General features: G+C 35.2%; 1 protein-coding gene across 3 annotated transcripts in view; it reads left to right on the top strand.

The window, feature by feature from the left end:
- GLRA3 (glycine receptor alpha 3) overlaps positions 1–21,254 on the top strand; it is a 150,813-nt gene that overhangs the window by 110,606 nt on the left and 18,953 nt on the right. For 2 of the 3 annotated variants that reach the window (XM_088792540.1, XM_019733096.3), the window contains one exon: positions 15,602–15,745. In XM_088792540.1, the coding sequence (XP_088648666.1) occupies positions 15,602–15,745 (144 nt within the window). Of the gene's footprint in view, positions 1–15,601; positions 15,746–17,981; positions 18,027–21,254 lie in introns of all 3 variants that reach the window. The other variant, XM_019733097.3, reaches the window with a different exon arrangement.

Below are 21,254 nucleotides of genomic sequence, written 5' to 3'. Positions count from 1 at the left end.
ATCTATTGATTTTTAAGCATTTAGAAATCTACCAAACATGTGTGTAAATTCAATCTATACAGTAAGTTTAAATGATGGCACAATGCTCCGTTGTGTGAATTCATGACATAATAATATACTTACTATTAGGACTTACACAATAATGAACATTTATATAATGAATGTCATATACATAAATATATACATATATGTTTGTATGTGTATATACACATCCAAAGATATATACACACATATATAGTTTTACATATGTTTTTATTATTTTCTTAGTATCAATTCTTAGAACTATAATTGCTTGCTGCACTGATACTGTACACACTGATGCATATTGCTAAATTTCCCATCAGAAAAATTTATAACAATCAAACTCCCTCCAGTGTTATATGAGAGTGCCAATATTACTGCACCCTGAGATAAATATAGCATTTATTATTTTGGGGTGTTTCTTTCCCCTGTGGCTTTTAAATAGCCACAGGTCAATAAAAAAGAAAACTTATGTAATACCATGATTTTAGTCCATGTTGAGCTGCCAGAAGTAAAATAAACTGTTCCTCTGTGGGGTTTGTAAAAGAGCCAATATTTCCTTTCACAAGATATGCTGAAATAAAACATAGTAGCTCTTTTCCTCCATTTAGCAACATACCAAGAGAAAATTATTTTTTTTCTTCTCAATGACTTCTAAGAAAGAAATTTCTACCATCAAAATTAAGCAATCTTAAGTAAATTAAGTCATCCTGTCTAATTTCCAACAAGCTTCACTATTATTTTCATTACAGTGATATAGACATAATAAAATTATATTAACTTTTCTTGTGCATTTGATGCCACATGAAGCAAATTATAAATCTACGACCATGGCTCCCTTAAGCCTTACTATGAATTGCATTCGATGATTCAATTTATTATATTAAAATGTCTAAATAAATGAAAGTTGATGACAAACACTTTATCATTAAAAATGTTACTTAATATAGGAAGAACTAGATATTTAACAATGCTCACTCTGCCTTGCTAAGATCTAATGGTTGTCTTTCAAAATAAGGTTTGCTTTTATTAACACTTAATTGTATTTTCAAAATGATACATTATCAACTACTGTTCCATAAAATATTGTCCAAGTGAAAATTATAAATCTGCTTACGAGATTAAACTAATTAGCCTCAATGCTTATTTATAGATGTATACATGTCTCTGGGTAATGGTAATAGTTGAAGAAGATCCACAGTCACTTTGTAAAGGAAGTTGCCAGTTTCCTCATTGATTTTCTTCATGAGCTAAACAGAAATGGAAGGTCATTCATTCTGTAAGTTGTCAACCAGAAAGAAGAGCACAAAATGCTCCAGTTTAGGAAGCTCCAGCTTTCATGAGGCACAGCAAACAGACATTTGGATTCAGAAATTGAGGCAGAATTGAGAGATCATAGAGGTTTAAGTAGAGGAAGCTGAAAATTAAAAAGTAATAAATTAAAAAAAAACACACAAGAAATCCAAGTTTGTTTTTTTTAAAGGAAAGAAAGGCCTGGAATGGCTTAATACTATTTCTCAAAAAATAGGAAAGATATTTTTTTTAATTAAAGTTTATTGGGGTGACAATGGTTAGTAAACTTACATAGGTTTCAGGTGTACAATTCTGTAATACATCATCTATAGATCACATTGTGTGTTCACCACCCAGAGTCAGTTCTTCCATCACCACATATTTGATTCCTTTTACCGTCCTCTACCACCACCACCCTCCCCTTGTCCTCTGGTAACCACTAAACTATTGTCTGTGTCTATGGGTATTTGTTTCTTTATTTGTCTTGTTCCTTTGTTGTTTTCAGTTTTACCGACATATCAGTGAAATCATACGGTTCTCTACTTTTTCTGTCTGACTTATTTGGCTTAGCATAATAATCTCAAGATCTTTTTAAAAGACATTTATTTCATTGTGATCTCAGGGAAAGAATGAATTTTTAACCATGAGTCCAATTATACACATAAATGTATAGAAACCCCCTTCATCTCTCAGATCATAGAGATGATGACAACTGGAAATGTGATAACAGATTTAATTCTGACCTACAAAGAAGAATTGATTAGTAAGGTGGCATCTTATGAGAAGGTGACCACATCATTTTAGGCTTTGGGATGGGAGGTTGAGCGTATTTTGCTACATACATTAGAATTCAAGAAGGCAGACATTGAAGAGCCAGGGTAAACAGGAATTAACCTATTGGATGAGATCTTTCAAAAGTGTAGAAAGTCTTGAAAAATGCAATTTTGATTCTGTGATTAGGAGGTGGCTATAAAGGCAAGATTTGAGGGTCTCACTTTTGTATTTAGGAACAAATGTTTGAAACCATGTGCCTTCAGATCTGCTATTCTCAAACTCACAAAAGAACCCTCAGATGCCTGAAAGTCTTGCTATTGAAACAATCACCATTGTCCTACTGACAAAATCTAGGAAGTAGGAAAGCAAAGTTAAATTCAGGAAAACAATAGGAGATTATCAGGCATAGGAGGAAGAAATAATAAATCATTAATTTATGATAGTTGCTTAGTGTTTTGTCTAGGCTCTGTGCCAATACATTTTCTGTAGAATATGAAGGAGTTTGGAAATCAGTAAGACTGAGTAGGAAATCTCAAAGAGTATATTTAGCCAGCACCTGACAACTACAGAGCTGAGAGTTCTATCTGATCTTAACCTCTACAGTGTCATGATAAATTATGCATGTAATAGCCCAGAGCAAGAAGATTGCTGTGATTCATTTCTTTGAACTTGGAGCTATTTGGCATTTCTGCAGTGCCAGCATCAGTGGCCAGAAGAAGGTGACAATGCATTCTATTGCAAGCAATTTTTCGAACTTGGGTAACTTTAAAACTTCCACATACTGCGGGCTTGGAGGAGGGTGAGAAAAAATGATGGTGCTCGTGGAGCCATTATCATTGTAGGTTTTATAGACCTTGGTAAGGATTAGGTTTATTTGGGGTGGGTTTTGGAAAGATTTTAATAAGAGGAGTGATCACTCTGACTTCTGTATGAAGATCATATAGAAGGGGTAGAAGTAGAAGTAGAGAAAGAACCAAGCAAATTACTGTTGTCCAGAGCAAATGATAGTCTGGCTAGATTGGTAGCAGCAAGGTAGAAAGTAGCAGATGGATTTAGAAAGGGGTAGATGTTTTTTGAGAAAAAGTATTTGGAAGTGAAATAAACAGGATTTGCTTATGAACTAGATAGACATTGAGGATTAAGGGAAAGACAGGAGTAAAGGTTGGCATTTGGGTGAGTAATTGGGCAAGTAATAGTGATAGTTACTGGCGGGGAAAGTTGTGCGAGGTAACTGATCTATGGTTGAATATGTTAACTTTGTGATGTTTGTAACACGATCTTATGGAATTGTCAAAATATCAGAACTTCCAAAGTTCTAACCAGGGACACTCAGGCCTCAGACTTCAGGGAGTAAACTGTAGATGGAAGGGGAAGCAGTCCAGAAATGATTTTTCTAATGAAAGAAAGTCCAGAGAGAGGGGGAAAGATGTATTTATGGTTGACTCTTTTCCACTAGTTGGAAATGGACCTGAATATTTAAAGTCTCCTCTGTCCTTTTCTCCACCATGGCAATCTCTGCCCCCTACACAGAATAGGTTAGCGTGTTTAGGCAAGACCCACTCACCCCAAAACTTTTCTTCCAAACTCTTTGAAATCCTAACATTTTGTGGTATTTTTGAGATGTGGAAAAGCAATCTTTCCTGGGAAGATGAAGTCTTAATCAGAGTGAAAGTGGGGATATTAATAATCATTTAATTATTTTTTAGTATAAATCTGATTTACAGTAATACCTCATTGAAGAGGTAGTATATTCTTTATTAAATATGGGTATGGGTAGGAATAGAGAAAATCAGTAGAAAGGACAAAATATTATTTTCATTTGGAAATTACGGGTTCAAGAAAGAACCCACATTAGGAAACACTTGGAAGATTGTGGGTATTCTGCAATATTACATATACTGTAACCTTTCTTTTCTGCTTCCAAAGATCAATTATTTCCTATTCATTTTTCAATTCCCATTCATTTTTCATTCTGAGCAGCTAAGGTCCAGTTTTGGTGCGTGTTTTCTGTTTCATCTCTTCTGCAGAAATGCATGAGTATCACCACGTACACACCGATTTGGTCTTTCAGCAATGAGCTTCAAACCTGTTATCATATCAGAGACCCTTGAACCTAGCATGTAACAGACAGATATGTCTGTACACACTCACACGCACACACATTCACACACAACCATACACAAACTTGGCAGGGGTGGGAGAATCTCTAGATTCCAAGTTCATCCAAACCCTAGCTCTGTACACAATATATTACGAGATACATGGGGCTATAGGAACTGTTTCAATGCAGTTATACTGCAATTATTCTGCATAACAAACAATCTCCAAATCTCAATGGCTTATCACATTTATTCTTGCTCAGAGGCCTGTGAGTTTCCTGTGCCTCTTCTGAACTTATCTGAGATTGGCTGACTTAGGATGAGCTTAAATCTAGGCCGTGGAGTGGGTTCTGGTCTGCTGCCTGTGTCTTCCCATTTTGGGGCCTCAGGTACTGGTAGTGTGTTCTTCCATGGAGGAGTGCAGAAAAGCAAGAAAGCAAGCAGAAACATGCAAGATTTTTGTTCAGAATTGGCACACAGTCACTTATGTGCTCATTCTGTAAGTCATACCAAGTCTCCTAGCCAAACCCAAAGTCAAGCAGAGAACACCCTAGGAGAGGAAGGGAGGAGGAAAGGGATTGTCAATAAATAATCTTACATACCTCAGGGACTACGATTTGCTAGAACTTTCTATCTCTTTCCAAAGATCAGACTCTGTCATATTAGTAAATACTCAAGAAAGCAGAAGGGGGAGAGGGAAGAGAGGAAACAGGGAGATCTCATGCAATTTCTTCCATTTTGCCCCCACCACTGTAGCCCTCTCATTCAGAACAGAGCTACTAAGCATTAAAAAACAAGAAGCACTTGAAATTTCGAAGGTGGCTAATTAGTGAAATATTTCACAGAAGCTCAGAAGGCAGTAGCTGATGAAAATGGCAAGTTCTACGCCAAAAGCTGTTTATCTTGAATGATTTCCTCTCATGGTTTTTCCCCATTCAATTTGTGAAACCCACCAGGAGTAGCTTTTTGAGAGGACATATATCTTTTCCATATTTCTATCCTCAGAGCCTAAATCACTGCACAATATGTATTTATTGAGTTAATATCATGCAGATATTTAAAGACAATGTGAGCTTTTGAACATTTACTGAGTACTTAATCTTAACTTGAAAAGCAAGAGTATGGCATTTTCCATCTCTAAAGAGAATGTAAAAATGTAATTAAATTACTCTTTACTTACGCAGAATCCTATTCCCCCCCCCCCCCGAGAATCACCAAATTAATGAAAAAGAATTTACATGTTGCCTATATCTACCTTCCAGTATAATAAAAACATTGGTTCTTAGACAACATAAAGATAAGTTTCATATAAAGTTTTTATTCTTCATAAAGATGCCAACTATAGAAGTGATTACAACTGTTAGAAAATATAAATCAGACTTACATTTTTATTTGAATACAATGATTGTGTGAGCACACAAAGATCTATATGTGACATTACACTAAAGAAACAGGAAGAAAAAGGAAGGATTTCTATTCACTACTGTGTTCTGATCTAATTAGTTGTCAAAAAATACATTTTCATTTTTCTCAAAAAAAAAAAAAAAAATACCCTGCAGTTTTAAAGGAGAGTAAGTTGTAAATGTCGGCAATAATGTAAGAGGGGGTGAGGGGGAGCTGTGCAGTAATCAGGTTTTCCTATTAGTATAGCAACTAATAACTACTACTGTCAGTAATATTTTGGTCCTTGCCATTTAAATACAAGATTCTAGTATCTATTCAAAATATAGTTAACTAAAATTATTTCAATCAAGTTCATTTTTTTATTTGTTTTTGCTTTAAAAAAATGTATTTAAGTATAGTTGGTATACAATCTTATATTGGTTATATTAGGTGTATGATACAGTGATTCGACATTCTTACATCATACAATTTGATCACCCCACTAAGTCTAATAATCACCTGTCACCATGTAAATTTGTCACAATATAATTGATTATATTCCCTTGCCCCTTTTCACCCATCCCCCATTTCAATCAAATTTAGTACAAATATGATGCAAGGGGGTTCATTTGAAATTCATTAATATTTAATGAGTAAATTTAACTTTATAATAGAATATTTGATATAAGCAATATATATAAAATTTTAAGAATTAAAAAAATTTTTCATTGAATATATTAATTTGCTTCTACATTACATTCATTAAGAGAAAAGAGAGAACAAGACAAATGAGCAGAAAGTGAAAGAATTGTTTATTCAGACCCTTTTTGTTAAAATCACAAGATATAATGCATATTTATATCATCCAATTTTATCAGTGTTATGTTAACAGATAATTCCTAAACATAGTTGGGTCCAATAATAAGTAGAATAGAAGATGATAGATATCTCTGGTTCTACATTTGATCTTAAGAGTCTACATTTACTAGGTTTACTAGAACTCATTAAGCTGAAAATTACAATTATCAAGCATGTCCAGTGTATTTGACAGAGATACAGACCACTGCATAAATTTTTAAATCTGGCACAATTAGGTATATAAGCAATCCCATAGTTTAAAACACTTTTGAAAAGACATAATGAGATAGCTTTGACATCAAACTAAATTTAAAAACAAAAGATATGTATGCAACTTTGAGGTAATTTTACCTAAATAATGTATTAAACTCCCTTTACCATCTTCATGTATAGCCTAGAATCACACTGCAAATCCTCCTGACAGATAATAACGGATGTAAAACTACCCGATCACCAGTGGAATAAAGAATTCGGTCCAAAAATCTGTGTTTAAAAGCACCTAACAGTCTTTATCTGTCTTTATGATTCCTGTTTGAAGTTATAAATAAAGGCCTTAGACCTCAGAGAAAAAGGGAATAGGATGGTATAGCATTACAATAAATATGATGTTACAGAAATACAACATGTCCAGTACAAAAATGCAGAGGAGAGAAAAGTCACAAATATAATTCAATCTTAACTGAGCAGGTTAAAAAAAACCAATATATTAAGAAATGCTAGTAGCTAACAGCATTTACCTAAGAAACATTTCCAACGACATCTAGTTTTACAGTTTCATTTAAGTGTTAAACATAAGAGCCATGTCCTATAGAAGAGATAATGGTAAAACTCATAACTGAAGCAGAAATCAGAAATAACTGGGTGACCTTTCAAAATCCATTAGCCATTTGGGTTGCACTTTTCTTATCTGGTGACTGAAGGGATTGGTCAAGTTTATCATCACTTTGAAAATAATGCAGCTCTGCTATTACGATTTTCAGTCACATTTTATCTTTTCAAAGGAAAGCCTTTATGTGGAACATAAATACTGTGTTTGAATCATGCTTCATTTACTAAAGGTTATGAGGATCACAATCAGTGTGAACGTAACATCAGTAGGACTCTGCTGTTGTGTCACCTTCCAGGATGATAAATGTCAAAGCTCACAATGTCCTGTGTTCTGTGATTCACCACCTAGTCTTCCAAGAAAGCAGTCCTTCAGACAATTCCTTTTGCTTTTTCAATACTAGCTTTATTCCACTTCAACACCTGTTTTTAAAACATAATTCTTTTTCATTGTTATTCCTTTCTCTCTCTGGCTTTAGGACTTAAATGAAGATCAAAATGATTTTGAGGCTAGTATTGTTTTTTTCCTATAAACATTACAAAATGCAAAATTCTTCCACAGGTTTTATACTAGGGAGAAATGTAGGATAAGTGTACTACTATTTGGATTTTACAAAACTAAAGATTAATGAATAGTCAATGTGATCTGAAATAAAATACCTAAAAAAAAAGCCATGCCACATGCAGGAAAAGTTTCAGCATATCTCAGAGAAAAAGCATTTAGCTGTACACTTGAATCACGTGACCATTCCACAGCCAGAATTACTGATCACAGTTCACTTGAAAATTCTAAGGAACTGGGAGAATCCACCAGGACTGATTGTCAGTAAAGAGAGAACATACATTAATATGGACAGATAATTTTAGACAAAGGATCCAAAAACATACAATGGAGAAAAGAAACCTCTTCAATAAATGGTGCTGGGAGAATTGGAAAGCCATGTGTAAAAGAATGAACCTAGACGGCTGTCACCATGTACCAAAATTAACTCAAAATGGATCAAAGACCTAAACATAAGACCTGAAACAATAAACTGCATAGAAGAAAACATAGGTACTAAATTTATGGACCTTGGGTTCAAAGAGGATTTTATGAGTTTGATCTCAAAGGCAAGGGAAGTAAAAGCTAAAATAAATGAATGGGACTATATCAAACTAAAAAGGTTCTGCACAGCAAAAGAAACCATCAACAACATAAAGAAGCAACCAACCAAAAGGGAGAAGATTTTTGCAAACAATGCCTCTGATAAGGGGCTAATATCCAAAATATATGAGGAACTCATACAACTGAACAACAAAAAACAAACAATCCAATTAAAAAATGGGCAGAAGATCTGAACAGACATTTCTCCGAAGAGGACATACAGATGGACAGCAGACATATGAAAAGATGCTCAACAGCACTAATCATCAGAGAAATGCAAATATAAAACACAATGAGGGGAGGACAGATAGCTCAGTTAGTTAGAACTTGAACTCTGAACAACAGGGTTACCTGTTCGACTCCTACATGGGCCAGTGAGCTGCGCCCTCCACAACTAGATTGAAGACAATGAGCTGCCGCTGAGCTTCCGGAAGGGGCAGCCGGATGGCTCAGTTGTTTAGAGTGCAAATTCTCAACAGCAGGGTTGCCAGTTCAATTCCCGCATGGGGTGGTGGGCTGTGCCCCCTGTAACTAAAGATAAAAAACAGCAACTGGACTAGGAACTGAGCTGTGTCCTTCACAACTAGGTTGAAGGACAACAACTTGGAGCTGGTGGGCCCTGGAGAAACACACTGTTCCCCAATATTCCCCAATAAAATAAAATAAAATAAAAAACCCACAATGAGATACCACCTCACCCCAGTCAGAATGGCGATCGTCAACTAGACAAATCATAACAAGTGTTGGAGAGGCTGTGGAGAAAAAGGAACACTCATACACTGTTGATGGGAATGCAGATTGGTGCAGCCGCTATGGAAAGCAGTGTGGAGGTTCCTCAAAAAATTAAGACTAGAATTACCATATGACCCAGCAATCCCTCTCCTGGGTATCTACCCCAAAATTCTGAAAACATTTATCCGTAAAGATACATGTGCTCTGATGTTCACTGCAACTTTATTTATGGTGGCCAAGACATGGCAACAACCAAAGTGTCCTTCCATAGATGGAATACTACTCTGCCATAAGAAAAGATGAAATAGTGCCATTTGTGACAACATGGATGGATCTTGAGATTATTATACTAAGAGAAATAAGTCAGACAGAAAAAGTCGAGAACCATATGATTTCACTGATATGTGGGTAAAACTGAAAACAACAATGGAACAAGACAAACAAATAAGGCCAGACAAAAATCATAGACACAGACAATAGTTTAGTGGTTACCAGAGGGTAAGGGGGGAAGGGAGAGTGGTAGATGAAGGTAAATGGGATCAAATATATGGTGATGAAAAGGAGAACTGACTCTGGGTGATGAACAAACAATGTGATATATAGATGATGTATTACGGAATTGTATGCCTAAAATCTATGTAGCTTTACTAACTATTGTCACCCCAATAAACTTTAATTAAAAAAAAGTGTTACTTTGGGGCAACTACTAAAGACATTTCCTGGCATGTTAGTTATTAGAATTACTTCTCCAGTAACAAATGGCCAGTGATTACAAGTCACTCCACATGGTTCAATCAAATCAACATTATCTGAGCCTGTAGTATCATGAGCACTGTGCTAGGCCCTAGAAATACAAATATGAATAAGACCTGACCCTTATCTTAGCTCATAGGATGTATTAGCTTAAAAGGAGAAAGATACATTATGGATAATATCAGTACAATGGGACACGGTCAATAATAAGATGAATTATTTGGTGTTTGTTATCAACATATAGTTTGGTAAAATATCACTGTAGATATTTCACTTTGAAATCCTCAGAACGTTCTAATTTTTGCATCCCTGTAACAAAAGTTGAAAATAGAAAGCACTTAGGGATTGTGGAATAGAGTCACTAACTAAAGGTGGAAATGGTTCAGCAGTCACCTTATAGGAACTACCTACAAATAAATATAATTGTAATGAGTGATCTGAGAAAAATGGAGATAGGGAGGCAGGAAGGGCTGTCCTGGTCTGGGCGTTTGTAGGATGTGGCTTTAAGCTGAAACCTGAAGGATAAACATCAGTTATCCCAAAGACGGAATGTTCCAGACAGAAGTAATAGGGAGTACAAAGCTGCTGAGGCATGATGGAGCTTGTCAATCACTTTTAGGTTCTAAGAACTAAAGGAAGGAAAGTATAGTTAGAGCAATATAACCATGTGAGAAAGTCATAAGATGGTAATTAATTATCACATCCTCAGAGAGGCCTTCACTGAACATCCCCATTTAACACAGCCCCCTTCGCCCTGTCCTTCTCTTCCCATACCCTATTGCAGTTTCCTTATTACACTTCTCTTAAATTAGCTTTGTTTATGTACTTTTTAAAAAAAATTTTTATTGGGGAATATTGGGGAACAGTGTGTTTTTCCAGGACCCATCAGGTCCAAGTCAAGTCATTTTAATTTTTTTTCAGTCTAGTTGTGGAGGACACAACTCAGCTCCAAGTAAAGTCATTGTTTTCAATATAGTTGTGGAGGGCGCAGCTCACTGGTCCATGTGGGAATCAAACCAGCCACGTTGGTGTGATGAGCACTGTGTTGTAACCAACTGAGCCAACCTGCCGCCCCTATGTTTTTTTAATTGTATGTTTTCCTCAATTTGAATGGAAGTTCCACTAAAGATGGATCTTGTCTATCTCACTCATCTCTGTAAATACAACACTAGGAACCATACTGGGTGCATTGATGATGTTCAGTAAATGTTGAATGAGAACAAAAAGTGAATGAATGCATGTAGTAAGAGAGGTGAGCTGGGGGCCAATTGTGAAGGGCTTTATACACCATACAACAGATTGTGGACTTGTATTCAAGAGTAATACCCAGGAGAGATTGTTGCTTAAAATAGAATTAGGGTTCCAACAGCACAGTGGACAATGGGACAGGTGGCAAGGTGATCCAGAGGATGAACAGAATCAGAATGAGCCTGCCCCAAAGGACAGCAGGCAGTGGGGATGGAAAGAAGGTGATAACTGGGAGTCACACGGGAGCGTGTTGTGGGCCGTGAGTATGTTGCGAATGTGTTGGAGTAAAAACTGCCGTCTTTATTTAAAGGTACGAGGCCTAGAGTTCCACACTACCCAGGTCTTCAGTTTGCGGTCCTTGGAGGGGCAGTGAGGGTGGAGGACGAGAAAAAGAGTTGAAATAGGTGAAGTGGGGGAAGAGCAGAGATTGAGGAAGGTAGGCTTTGAGGGCTCAACAATCAGGAGCGGTCCGCAATGCGCAGTACCCGGGGAGACACAAAGGATGCTTGCATATATGTCTGTTGTCATCGAAAACATGTGTTGGATTAGTTTGGAAATTAAATTTCTGATTTACTTTCTTTGGTTCACGTCATTATAGGTTTAAGTTGTTAAAGAATGCACATATACTTTATGACTCATTCTTTCAGGAATGGGGTAGCTTGAGATCGGGCCTTTGAAAGCAGTGTTACCTCTTCCAGGCCTGTATGTATTTGAAGGCAGCAAGAAATTTCTGGCATAGCTGCAGAACATAGGAGACTTAAACTTATTCTTTGCAAACAGATGGACACTTAGCACACCACTGGAATAAAATGAGGGCATACTTCTCTTTGCTCAGTAGAGATCATTCTGATCAACAGAAGTCACACTTACGATACAGGAGGCGATGCAGGGAGCTGCTTTGTTGGCATATTTCATATGTAAGTTACATGTTTCATATGTAAGTTACATTTCTAGGAAGTGTCACGAAATGACCTCTTTTTAAAAGAAAATTAATCCAACCCAAGATAGTAACAGAGCATTACTCCAGAAAGTGCACCTCCACGTGAATCATCATTTACCATTAATTCTTCTCCTGCATTTTAATATTTCACACCTTCATTTATCTGTCCATTCACTCAGCCAATATGTACACATATTCCAGACACTCTTGTCATGGTATACAAAACTGAGATGCCATCTGCCCTCAAAGAGTTCACAGTTTAAACAGAAAGAAAACAAGAAATAAGCAAGTACACTGCAACATATTCAGGTAAGCACAGGTGTCATGGGATTCTGAACCAGACTTGGGCAAATTCTAGCCTGAGACCTGAAGGGCCCACTGGGAAAGGAGGCAGGAAGTTGTTTCCTTGCTGTATTTGCTGCTCCCTCCACCATAACTCTCCCTCCAATATTTAGCCACTTCCCCTGTTAAACCACAACCTAAATTTGATCAAGATTTTCACAGGCTGACATTTGACAGAACTTGACCAAATATTAAGGATGACGAGAAAGAACAAGAAATACAGCGATACAAACAGCATCAAACCAGTCAAATTTCCAAAGTGTAAGGTTTTGATCCGTAAGCTAACTAGACACTTGTTCAAAGGAGCAGGCAATATATCCTTGCCTACATCGAGCCTGGCTTTCTGCTCTCCTGGCACCTCATCTTCTTGGAGAAGGGACATTTATTTCTATCAGTGGAAAAGCAAACTTCTAGGTAACTGCTCATTTCCTAGGAAAAACTGAAAATAAAAACCAAACCCATACTTCTCATAAATATTTCTCATTCTTACTTATAATTCTTGGCAAATGAGAGAATTTTTTTCCAAATCTAATTGGCATGTCTGAGGTGTGCAATAAAATGATCTCATGCTTACTCCATGAAAGGCAATGATTTTACTGATACTGCTTGCATGGTGTAATACTTTTGCTGTGTCACATGTACACATACACCATAAGAAACGACACTAAAACTCAAAGCAGATTTTCATCCTTGAGCAATTGACATATACAGCAATATTTGTTCAGTGACAACCTCAAATCACTGCCCAATTAACTGAGAGCAATGTTAAAGCAATTTCTTAAATGTTACTGAATTGTTGTCTCCAAAAGACTTAAGTCAATATCAGTCTGTTTCTAGAAAATAGAAGCCTATCTCGTCCTTTTACTCTTCCCTTTCTTTCATTTCTCTTAGTGTTTCTTCTCTTAAAAATAATAATAATTTTAAAGTTGTCTGCTCTGTCTGTTCCTTTCCCTTTTTGTCTCTTCTCTTCTTTATCTTTAAGGTGACAGGAGACCACAAGGCCCATAGCTAAGGAAGTGATCAGGGTCAAGGACGCTGTATGGGCTGGCAGGACCAGGGTCCCGGTGTCAAGGAGATGGTCAGGACCAAAATAGCCAGTGGGACCATTAGATATGGGTCTAGAACCCATGAAGCAGCTAGGACCACTGAGACTTAGGCTGGGGTGGCCAGCAGAATGAAGATATTAGTTCCACACAGGGAGAATAATGAAATACATGTTGAAGGTCATGGGAGCCCACTTTCTGTTAGAGAAAGTTACATATATGGAAATGGGAAAGGCTAGAATGAACCCTGTGGTGTTAAATTAGTACTTGAAATACCAGTGTGAATTCATGTTTTAAATATGGATAGAAAGATAGCTAGATAGCTAGATAATGCATAGATAAATAGATAGATGACAGATGTTTTGTATATATAATATATAAATAATTATATAAAATATATAATTGCATGTAATTATAAAATATATGTAGCAGTATATGTTCTGTACAGATAGGTGATATATACGTGTGTGTGTGTATGTGTTTGTGTGTGTGTATAAATTTCTAACTCTGTCTACTAAGAGGGTCTAGAAACAGTGACACCCAGGAAACAGTGAGAACACAGTGCCCAGACCTCGGTTTCTAAAAGCTGTTCTCCCCTAAAGAAAGGATTCTTGGAGAAAGGGCTCAATCAAAGACTGGAACAGGAAAAGTACAAGATGAGTCTAGACTCTCTTGTGCCAGAAAGTAAGGAAGTACTGAAATCATGATGGAGACTTGCCGAGAGGATATATGGGCTGGGCTCACTTCTAGGGTCTCCTATTGACCCAATCTAGATAATGTCAACATCAAAATAAATAGTGATGTTCACACATTATAACATTGAAAAAAATTGTTATTCTAGTTCATACTTTATAAAGAAATACATGAATAAACAAATAAATGTGGAAGACAGATACTTCCTTTACTATATAATGTTAACTAATAAATGTAGGTGAAGTGATGGAGTTAGAATAATTCCCATTTGGAAATCAATGCTGTAAATAATAAATTCAGGCAAGTATCATCCATGTCTAGAGGGTGAAAGTTCAAAGAGTAAAAGGATATTTATGCCGTTTCAAATCATCCCCACACAAGGGAAAATTAGTCACTTCTGGGTAGAGAAACTTTATAGACAAAACCTTAACCAACTGATCAACACAGAATGCCACCTGGTACACCACACTGTGAAGAAGCGGGTATCCTTGTTCCTATTAAAATCCCATTACCTGAGTCTAAAATGAGGAAATATCAGATAAACCAAAAGTAAGAGACATTAAAAAAAATAACTGGTCTGCACTCATCCAAAATATCAAGGTCACAAAAGACAAGGAAAGACTGAGCAAATGTTCCCTATTGAAGACTAAAGAGATATGACAAAATGCAACACATGGTTCTAGATTAAATCCTGGACTGGAAGAAAAATATTTTTCTGCCAGAAGGGGCATTATTGGAACAATTGGTGAAATCAGAATGGGATTAACATTAGTATTTTACTAATGTTCATTTCCTGATTTTGTTGGATGTACCAGGGTCATGTAAGAGAGTGTCCTTTTCTTTTAGAAAATACACATACGTATTTAGGGGTAATGGGGCATTACATCTGCATGTTTAATTCAAATAGTTCAGGGAGAAAAACACAGATATAGCTATAAAGACAGAGATAAAGATATATAGATTGATAAATGTAACCAAATGTTAACTGCAGAACGTGGGAGTTCTTTTTACTGTTCTTGTAACATTTGTAAGATTAAAATTACTTCAAAATAAAACACCTTTTTTAATGAAGAAAATATGGAGCTGAAAGGTCAATGGCATTATCTATATTTCAATGTTACTTTATACTTTTCAAGTATTATACTATATTACCCTGAAGGTAAAATGATATTTGATCTTATTTTTTCTTTCATCATATGTTTTTGGTCTAGTGTTTCATTTTTTTAAAATGGCAAAAGATACACAAATTTTAATGTATGACTAATATATAAAACTTGCAAAATTAATTACTGAAAAATTCTCAAGTGAAAAGATATATTGGTAGCATTTGCTTCCCCCCCCCCCCCCAACCTGGTACGTAATGGTATAATTTAGAATCAGATATTCAGTTTTGTCCTCAATGGAAGTAACAACACAAGTCAATTTGCTTGCTTTCTCTTTCTCTCTCAACTAGGTTTCATATGTCAAAGCTATTGACATTTGGATGGCAGTATGCCTCCTTTTTGTGTTTTCAGCACTTTTGGAATATGCAGCTGTAAATTTTGTATCAAGACAACACAAGGAACTTCTGCGATTTCGACGAAAGAGAAAGAATAAGGTAAACGATTAAATGCACTGGGTTCACTGGGATACCAGTTTTCACTGGGAAGTGAATTTCTTATATTTAATAGGATGTACAGAGAGGAAATGGAGACTGGGGACTAAATGATATGATGTTCCTTTGGTTTTTTCCAACTGAAATTAAAATTGTCAAAAATAGCATCGGGGGAAAATGGTGATATCTAGCTATACTGTACACAGCATATCTGGGGACATGAGAGCTTTATCAACATCTTTTTAATGTACTTCCTGGAAGACACAATTTTTTTGCAATTGACAAAAATATGTTATTTCTTATTTATAATGTTAGAATGTTTCTAATGGTGTTACTTGACATAGTCATGCAATATAACTATTACAGTTTCTGTTTTCAAACTAATTCCTTTAATTTTCCATCACATATTACCTGTGTATTATGTTGATGTGAAGCTATGTGGCATCTTCTTTATGCATTCTTTCATATTTTAAGACATTTCTTCTGAATCCCCATGGGAAACACAACAAGGTAGTACTTTTGCCTTGCTATCAACTGAAAAACGAAATCCAGAAGAAATGTTATGTAGAACATTATTGGGAGACCACAGGAAATTGAAGTAATCTCTAATTGGAAATGGATGTAAAGAATGGGGTTGTTCCCCTCTGTTAAGATTTGCAATGTTCTCTCTCTTTACATGCTGATAGTTTTAATCAACCCCTTTCCTTTTCTGTAAGGGAGAGTTTCTACTGACTAGCATATCTATGATTTTACTTCTTTTAATGTGAATGTGCCAGCTGATATTTTCAAAGCAAATGGATTCTTAAGCACTAAACATCAAAGATGTGTACAACAGGAGAAACCGTGGCCAGAATCCAATATACTGGAATAGTGAAGTCAAAACATACTCAAATCCTAAAATTAATAGTCTGGTTTACAGAGTGTGCATTTTTAAGGGTTTAATTTTTTAAAGGATTCCTTATGGTTTCTGAATTATTGACTGTGATTTATAGATATAAAACATTTTAAAGCACTAAGTCCTGATCTCTCACTGCTGAGCCTACTCAGTATTAATCATCTTCTAAAGCAATAAGTTATTCAATTATGTTTAAACAACTCCCTGGAATCATTACCTACTCCAATAAATACCCAATTCAGTGTAGCATGGAAGGGACATGAGTGTTGTTATACTCTGGATGACGCATTGGATAAAAAACGATGCTAGAGCTTGCATTTGATCAGATTTTTATGAAAATAAAAGCATATATTTGTACATTAAAACATATTTTGATGGGAGATAAACTTTTTAAAATCTCTTTCCCCTGACCTCACCTCTGTAGGTTGGTTTCCTTATACTTTTCTCATTCTTCCTCACTCTCCCTTTCTCTCTTTTTCTTCCCCTTCTTTTTGCCTCCCTGATTGCCTACTTGCTCCCCCTTTCTCTTATGATACCTGGCACTGGCTGAAACACTATAACAGCACAAAAAATTCTGTATCACAGTGGTGAAGCTCTTGTCATTCTCTCTCCTTAATGACTGGTAAAGCCAATTTTTCCTTATTATCACTAATAAGAAATAAGGCAATACTTATTTCTCTCTCACTTTGGTTTGCTTTTTCACATTTATTTTTTACTTCTCTACTGTTCTCTTTCTAGAGGCATATCAATCATGTGCTGAAAACACTAGAAATGAAAAGTATTATACCTGTGGTGTCCCCGTGGGGGCTGAGAGCTCAGACATTTTCTCACACAATAGTTACGATATCCAGTGGGTAACGTAATAGACTCTAGTTTACGTGCTGAAGTCTGTTCCCTCCTTCAAAAAAAATCTTTAGCAAAACAACTCTTTATTAAGTTTTACCACCTGTTAAGAGTATTGGGATACAAATATTTGATGCTCCTTCTTCTTTAGCTCATAGAATGACAGCAAGATTAATTTTGGTAGTGACTGGCACTCTAGGAAAAGGTAGAAATGCACAAATAGTAATAATATCTTATTATTTTCTGATCACTATTTGAAATGCAATAAATACAATATTTGTTGTAATTAAGATTTAGTGCAGGAAAAAAATTCAGGCTTTTTTTAGTTCATTGCATACTTTGGGGAGTGGATACCTTGCATATGCGAAAATCTGTTAATTGATACATATGTGTGTTGAAATGATATATGCAATTAAAACCAATTGTGCAATTATATTTAATCATATATGCCTTGATTCTCTGGTTTCTCAATCCCTCTTGGTCCACTTTACCTTCCCACAGACAGAAGCTTTTGCATTGGAGAAGTTTTACCGTTTCTCAGACACGGTAAATTCACTTTCTTAACTCTAAGTAGAGGAATGTGGTCATCAGAACAAAAGCAGACAGCACATTCTGCACCAAGGCAGTGTCTGGTGGGGAAACACAGCCCTTGCATATTTAAGTTCAAACCACCATCATCCCACTCCAGCTAAGGATACCCTCTTTTTCTCACAACTCCATTTATTTTCCCTTACTCCGTAAAAGGATATTTAAGTGTTATCCTTCATATTATTAACCAAGTTATTTGATTGATCAAAAATAAGTATATATTAAACAGAAATATCACATATATCTTACTGTAATCTTCATAGAAGAAATAATCATATGCTTTGATAAAATTAATTTCAAAATAAATGGGAAATTCGTTTATACAAACAAATTCTAAAAGCAGCCCCTCTTACTGGAAAATAAACTAAAAATAAGGCAAAAATAAAAAGCTTTGTCCAGCCTAGGTATCTTTAGAATTTGTTCTGATGTTAAGATATGTTGAGATTCTTTATAGTAAACGACTAATTTTGGTTTCGATAGTGGCAGCCTTCGAAATGGTTGATTAGAAAGAGATCACAAGGACACATGTCCAAATTTAGTGACTGAATTTAAATGCACCAAAGCCAAGAATTTAGGCTGGGAAGCCATATACAAACAGTCCAATCTACTACACTAAAATTTCTGGAGAAAAGTGTATTTAAAAACACCTCCCCAAGTGATTCTACTGCACACCTCAGTTCAGAAGAGACATAATGTTAGATGAATGTTAAAGTAACCTCAATTTCATAGTAGATATCTAGACCCAGTATTATTTTAAAGTATTTATTGTTTTCTTTTACTATAATATATAATCACTTGGCTATTTTTCTTTTCTAATAAAATTGCATATTTATTCCTGACATAGTTAGCCACTTCTCTTTCATTTTTTTCCCTGAAAATTTTTTTTACATGATCCAATTACCTTTATTTGATAATCTTAACTGTAATTTTTTAAAAAAATTTCAATTGCATTGAATCTACCTAATCATAGATAGTAGTCTCTTTGGGAGAGCTGTATATTTAAATTTCCAGTAACTAAACAGTTAATACTTATAGGAGTTTCAGTATAAAACATACGTATTTAATTAAACATTGCTTTACAAAACAATGCAAAAAGAACTCTGATGAAAAATCAGGTTTACCTCAGTAACAGTCAGTAATGACTTATTTTTTAAAAAAGAAGCAATACAATTTGCAAATACATTCATTAAAAATAATATACGTTCCATTAATTTTTATAATATTCTAATCATCATGTAAATTTGGGATTGATCTTTAACTTTTAAAAGACTATTTTCATCAACCTAATAGCTCTCTGGGCTGATTGAATTCATCATTTAAAAAAATTATGTGGTTTGTTTGGAAACAATCTGATCAATTCAAATCTTTAAATCAACATAATCAAAATGAGTCTAAATGCCAACCCAATGTCCTTTCTTTTCATTAGTACTGGTTTACATGAGTTTTTCTTGGAACTCTAATTTGGAAGAATAGGCAAGGTAAAATAGCTTCATAGAAAGTTTGACACAACAGGGGAATTTACAATGATATAAATATTATTCCTAGGGAAGTTTTAACGTGGTTCAGCGTTGGCATTGGTGTTGCAGACAATCTTTTATACCTCTTTCCTCTATGAAGGTACAAGTGAACTTTTTGTCTATTGTGAAAGAATAAAATTTGCTCTTGTGTGCAAATTTCCCCACCTCACACTGTCGTAGCCTGCCGTGTGTACATTATCCACAGTGCCTGGTCATAGCTGCTTATCCCCAGTGCTGCGTATGAGTGCGTATATGCATGACATGAAAGTATTTTGGTTAGAAGTTGCTCTTTCCATGTATGATACCATTATGTTAGTCCTGGAGGGTTATAAAGACATGCCAAAATATTCTGAACATATGTGACTTGTTGAAAGATATGTATGATTTGGGATTGCTTCAAGTACATTTCATGGAATTTCTTCTGCATTGCAATACAACATAATGATGCAATGGTTTGCTGAGAGAAAACACATTCACACAGTATTCTAGTACTTCTATCTTTCTACTTATTATTGTATATTAATTATTATTTGTGTACACAAATGAAATAAGCATGGACCATTAGTTCTAGATTTAAAAAATAATTTCCAAGTTTGTTTTGTTTGGTACAATAGTTCTCTTTTTTAAAATAAATATATCGTTGACTGCATTTTGACTATCTGTACAAAAACTTATTATTTTATTTACTTATGTATTTACATGCTGTCTTATTTCAAAAATAACTCAAGGTAACTTCTAAGAATAACAAATAATTGTTTTTTCTGCCCTGTGCATTTTGTCAGCTCTACAGTCTTAAGACTAATACAGATATACATGTATACTATTTTGGTTGAAGGGATGAGCCTCCATGTTTGAAAACAATACGGCACCCATATACACTAAATTGTTTAATAAAGTTTTCATTCTAAGTCAATTTAGTCTATATTCTAGAGTATAAAATATTTTTTTAATAGCTCTATTATTGCCTACAAATTTCTTTAAAGGAAGACAAGTAGTTTCCAAATAATTTCAAACCAAATTAATTTTCAATGACTGATACACAGGGATTAGAAATTTCATTCTCTCAAGTAAAACAAGAGTTGTAAGAATTTCATTATTTCTTGAAAACAGATATTTAGAGTTTAAGTTAGACACAGCTATTTTTTTAGAGCTATATTGTCTCTAAAATATCTGTTTAGGAAAATAATATTCAATAAAGTTATATATCCACTTAGTCTGATTTCATAGGCTTTATAGTGAGTTCCATCTCAAAGTTAACTAAAATAGATTTACAGTAGTTTTTTACATGTTGTCTATTATATTATTTATATCACTGCATAATTATGAGTTGTCACTGAAATAATCTAGCATATGCTAGAAAGGGATATATAGATATTTTTAAATTATTTCACTGATTTCTCATCAATCCCCTAAAATATATGTATTACATTTTCATAGTATTTCATCTAAAACATTCATTTCTCCCCCCTTCTTCTGCCTGCCCCCACCCCACTCTGGTTCAAGCCTTTGTTTCTTAGTTTAGTTGTGTAGGACACTCACAGCTGCTCTAGGCAGCTCTTGCTGGCTGTTGGCCACTTACGCCAACCTCTGGCTGCTCACGGCAACCCAGCTACAGGGAGAGCTGTTGTTTAGGAGCTCGGTGCTCCAACCACCTGCATCACCGGGCCGG

The sequence above is a fragment of the Rhinolophus sinicus genome, chromosome 15, assembly GCF_057876585.1.
Source record: "Rhinolophus sinicus isolate RSI-liver-muscle chromosome 15, RSI-T2T, whole genome shotgun sequence".
Taxonomy (NCBI): domain Eukaryota; kingdom Metazoa; phylum Chordata; class Mammalia; order Chiroptera; family Rhinolophidae; genus Rhinolophus; species Rhinolophus sinicus.
The sequence above is the reverse complement of the archived record's forward strand: the minus strand, read 5'-3'. Positions and strand labels throughout refer to the sequence as shown.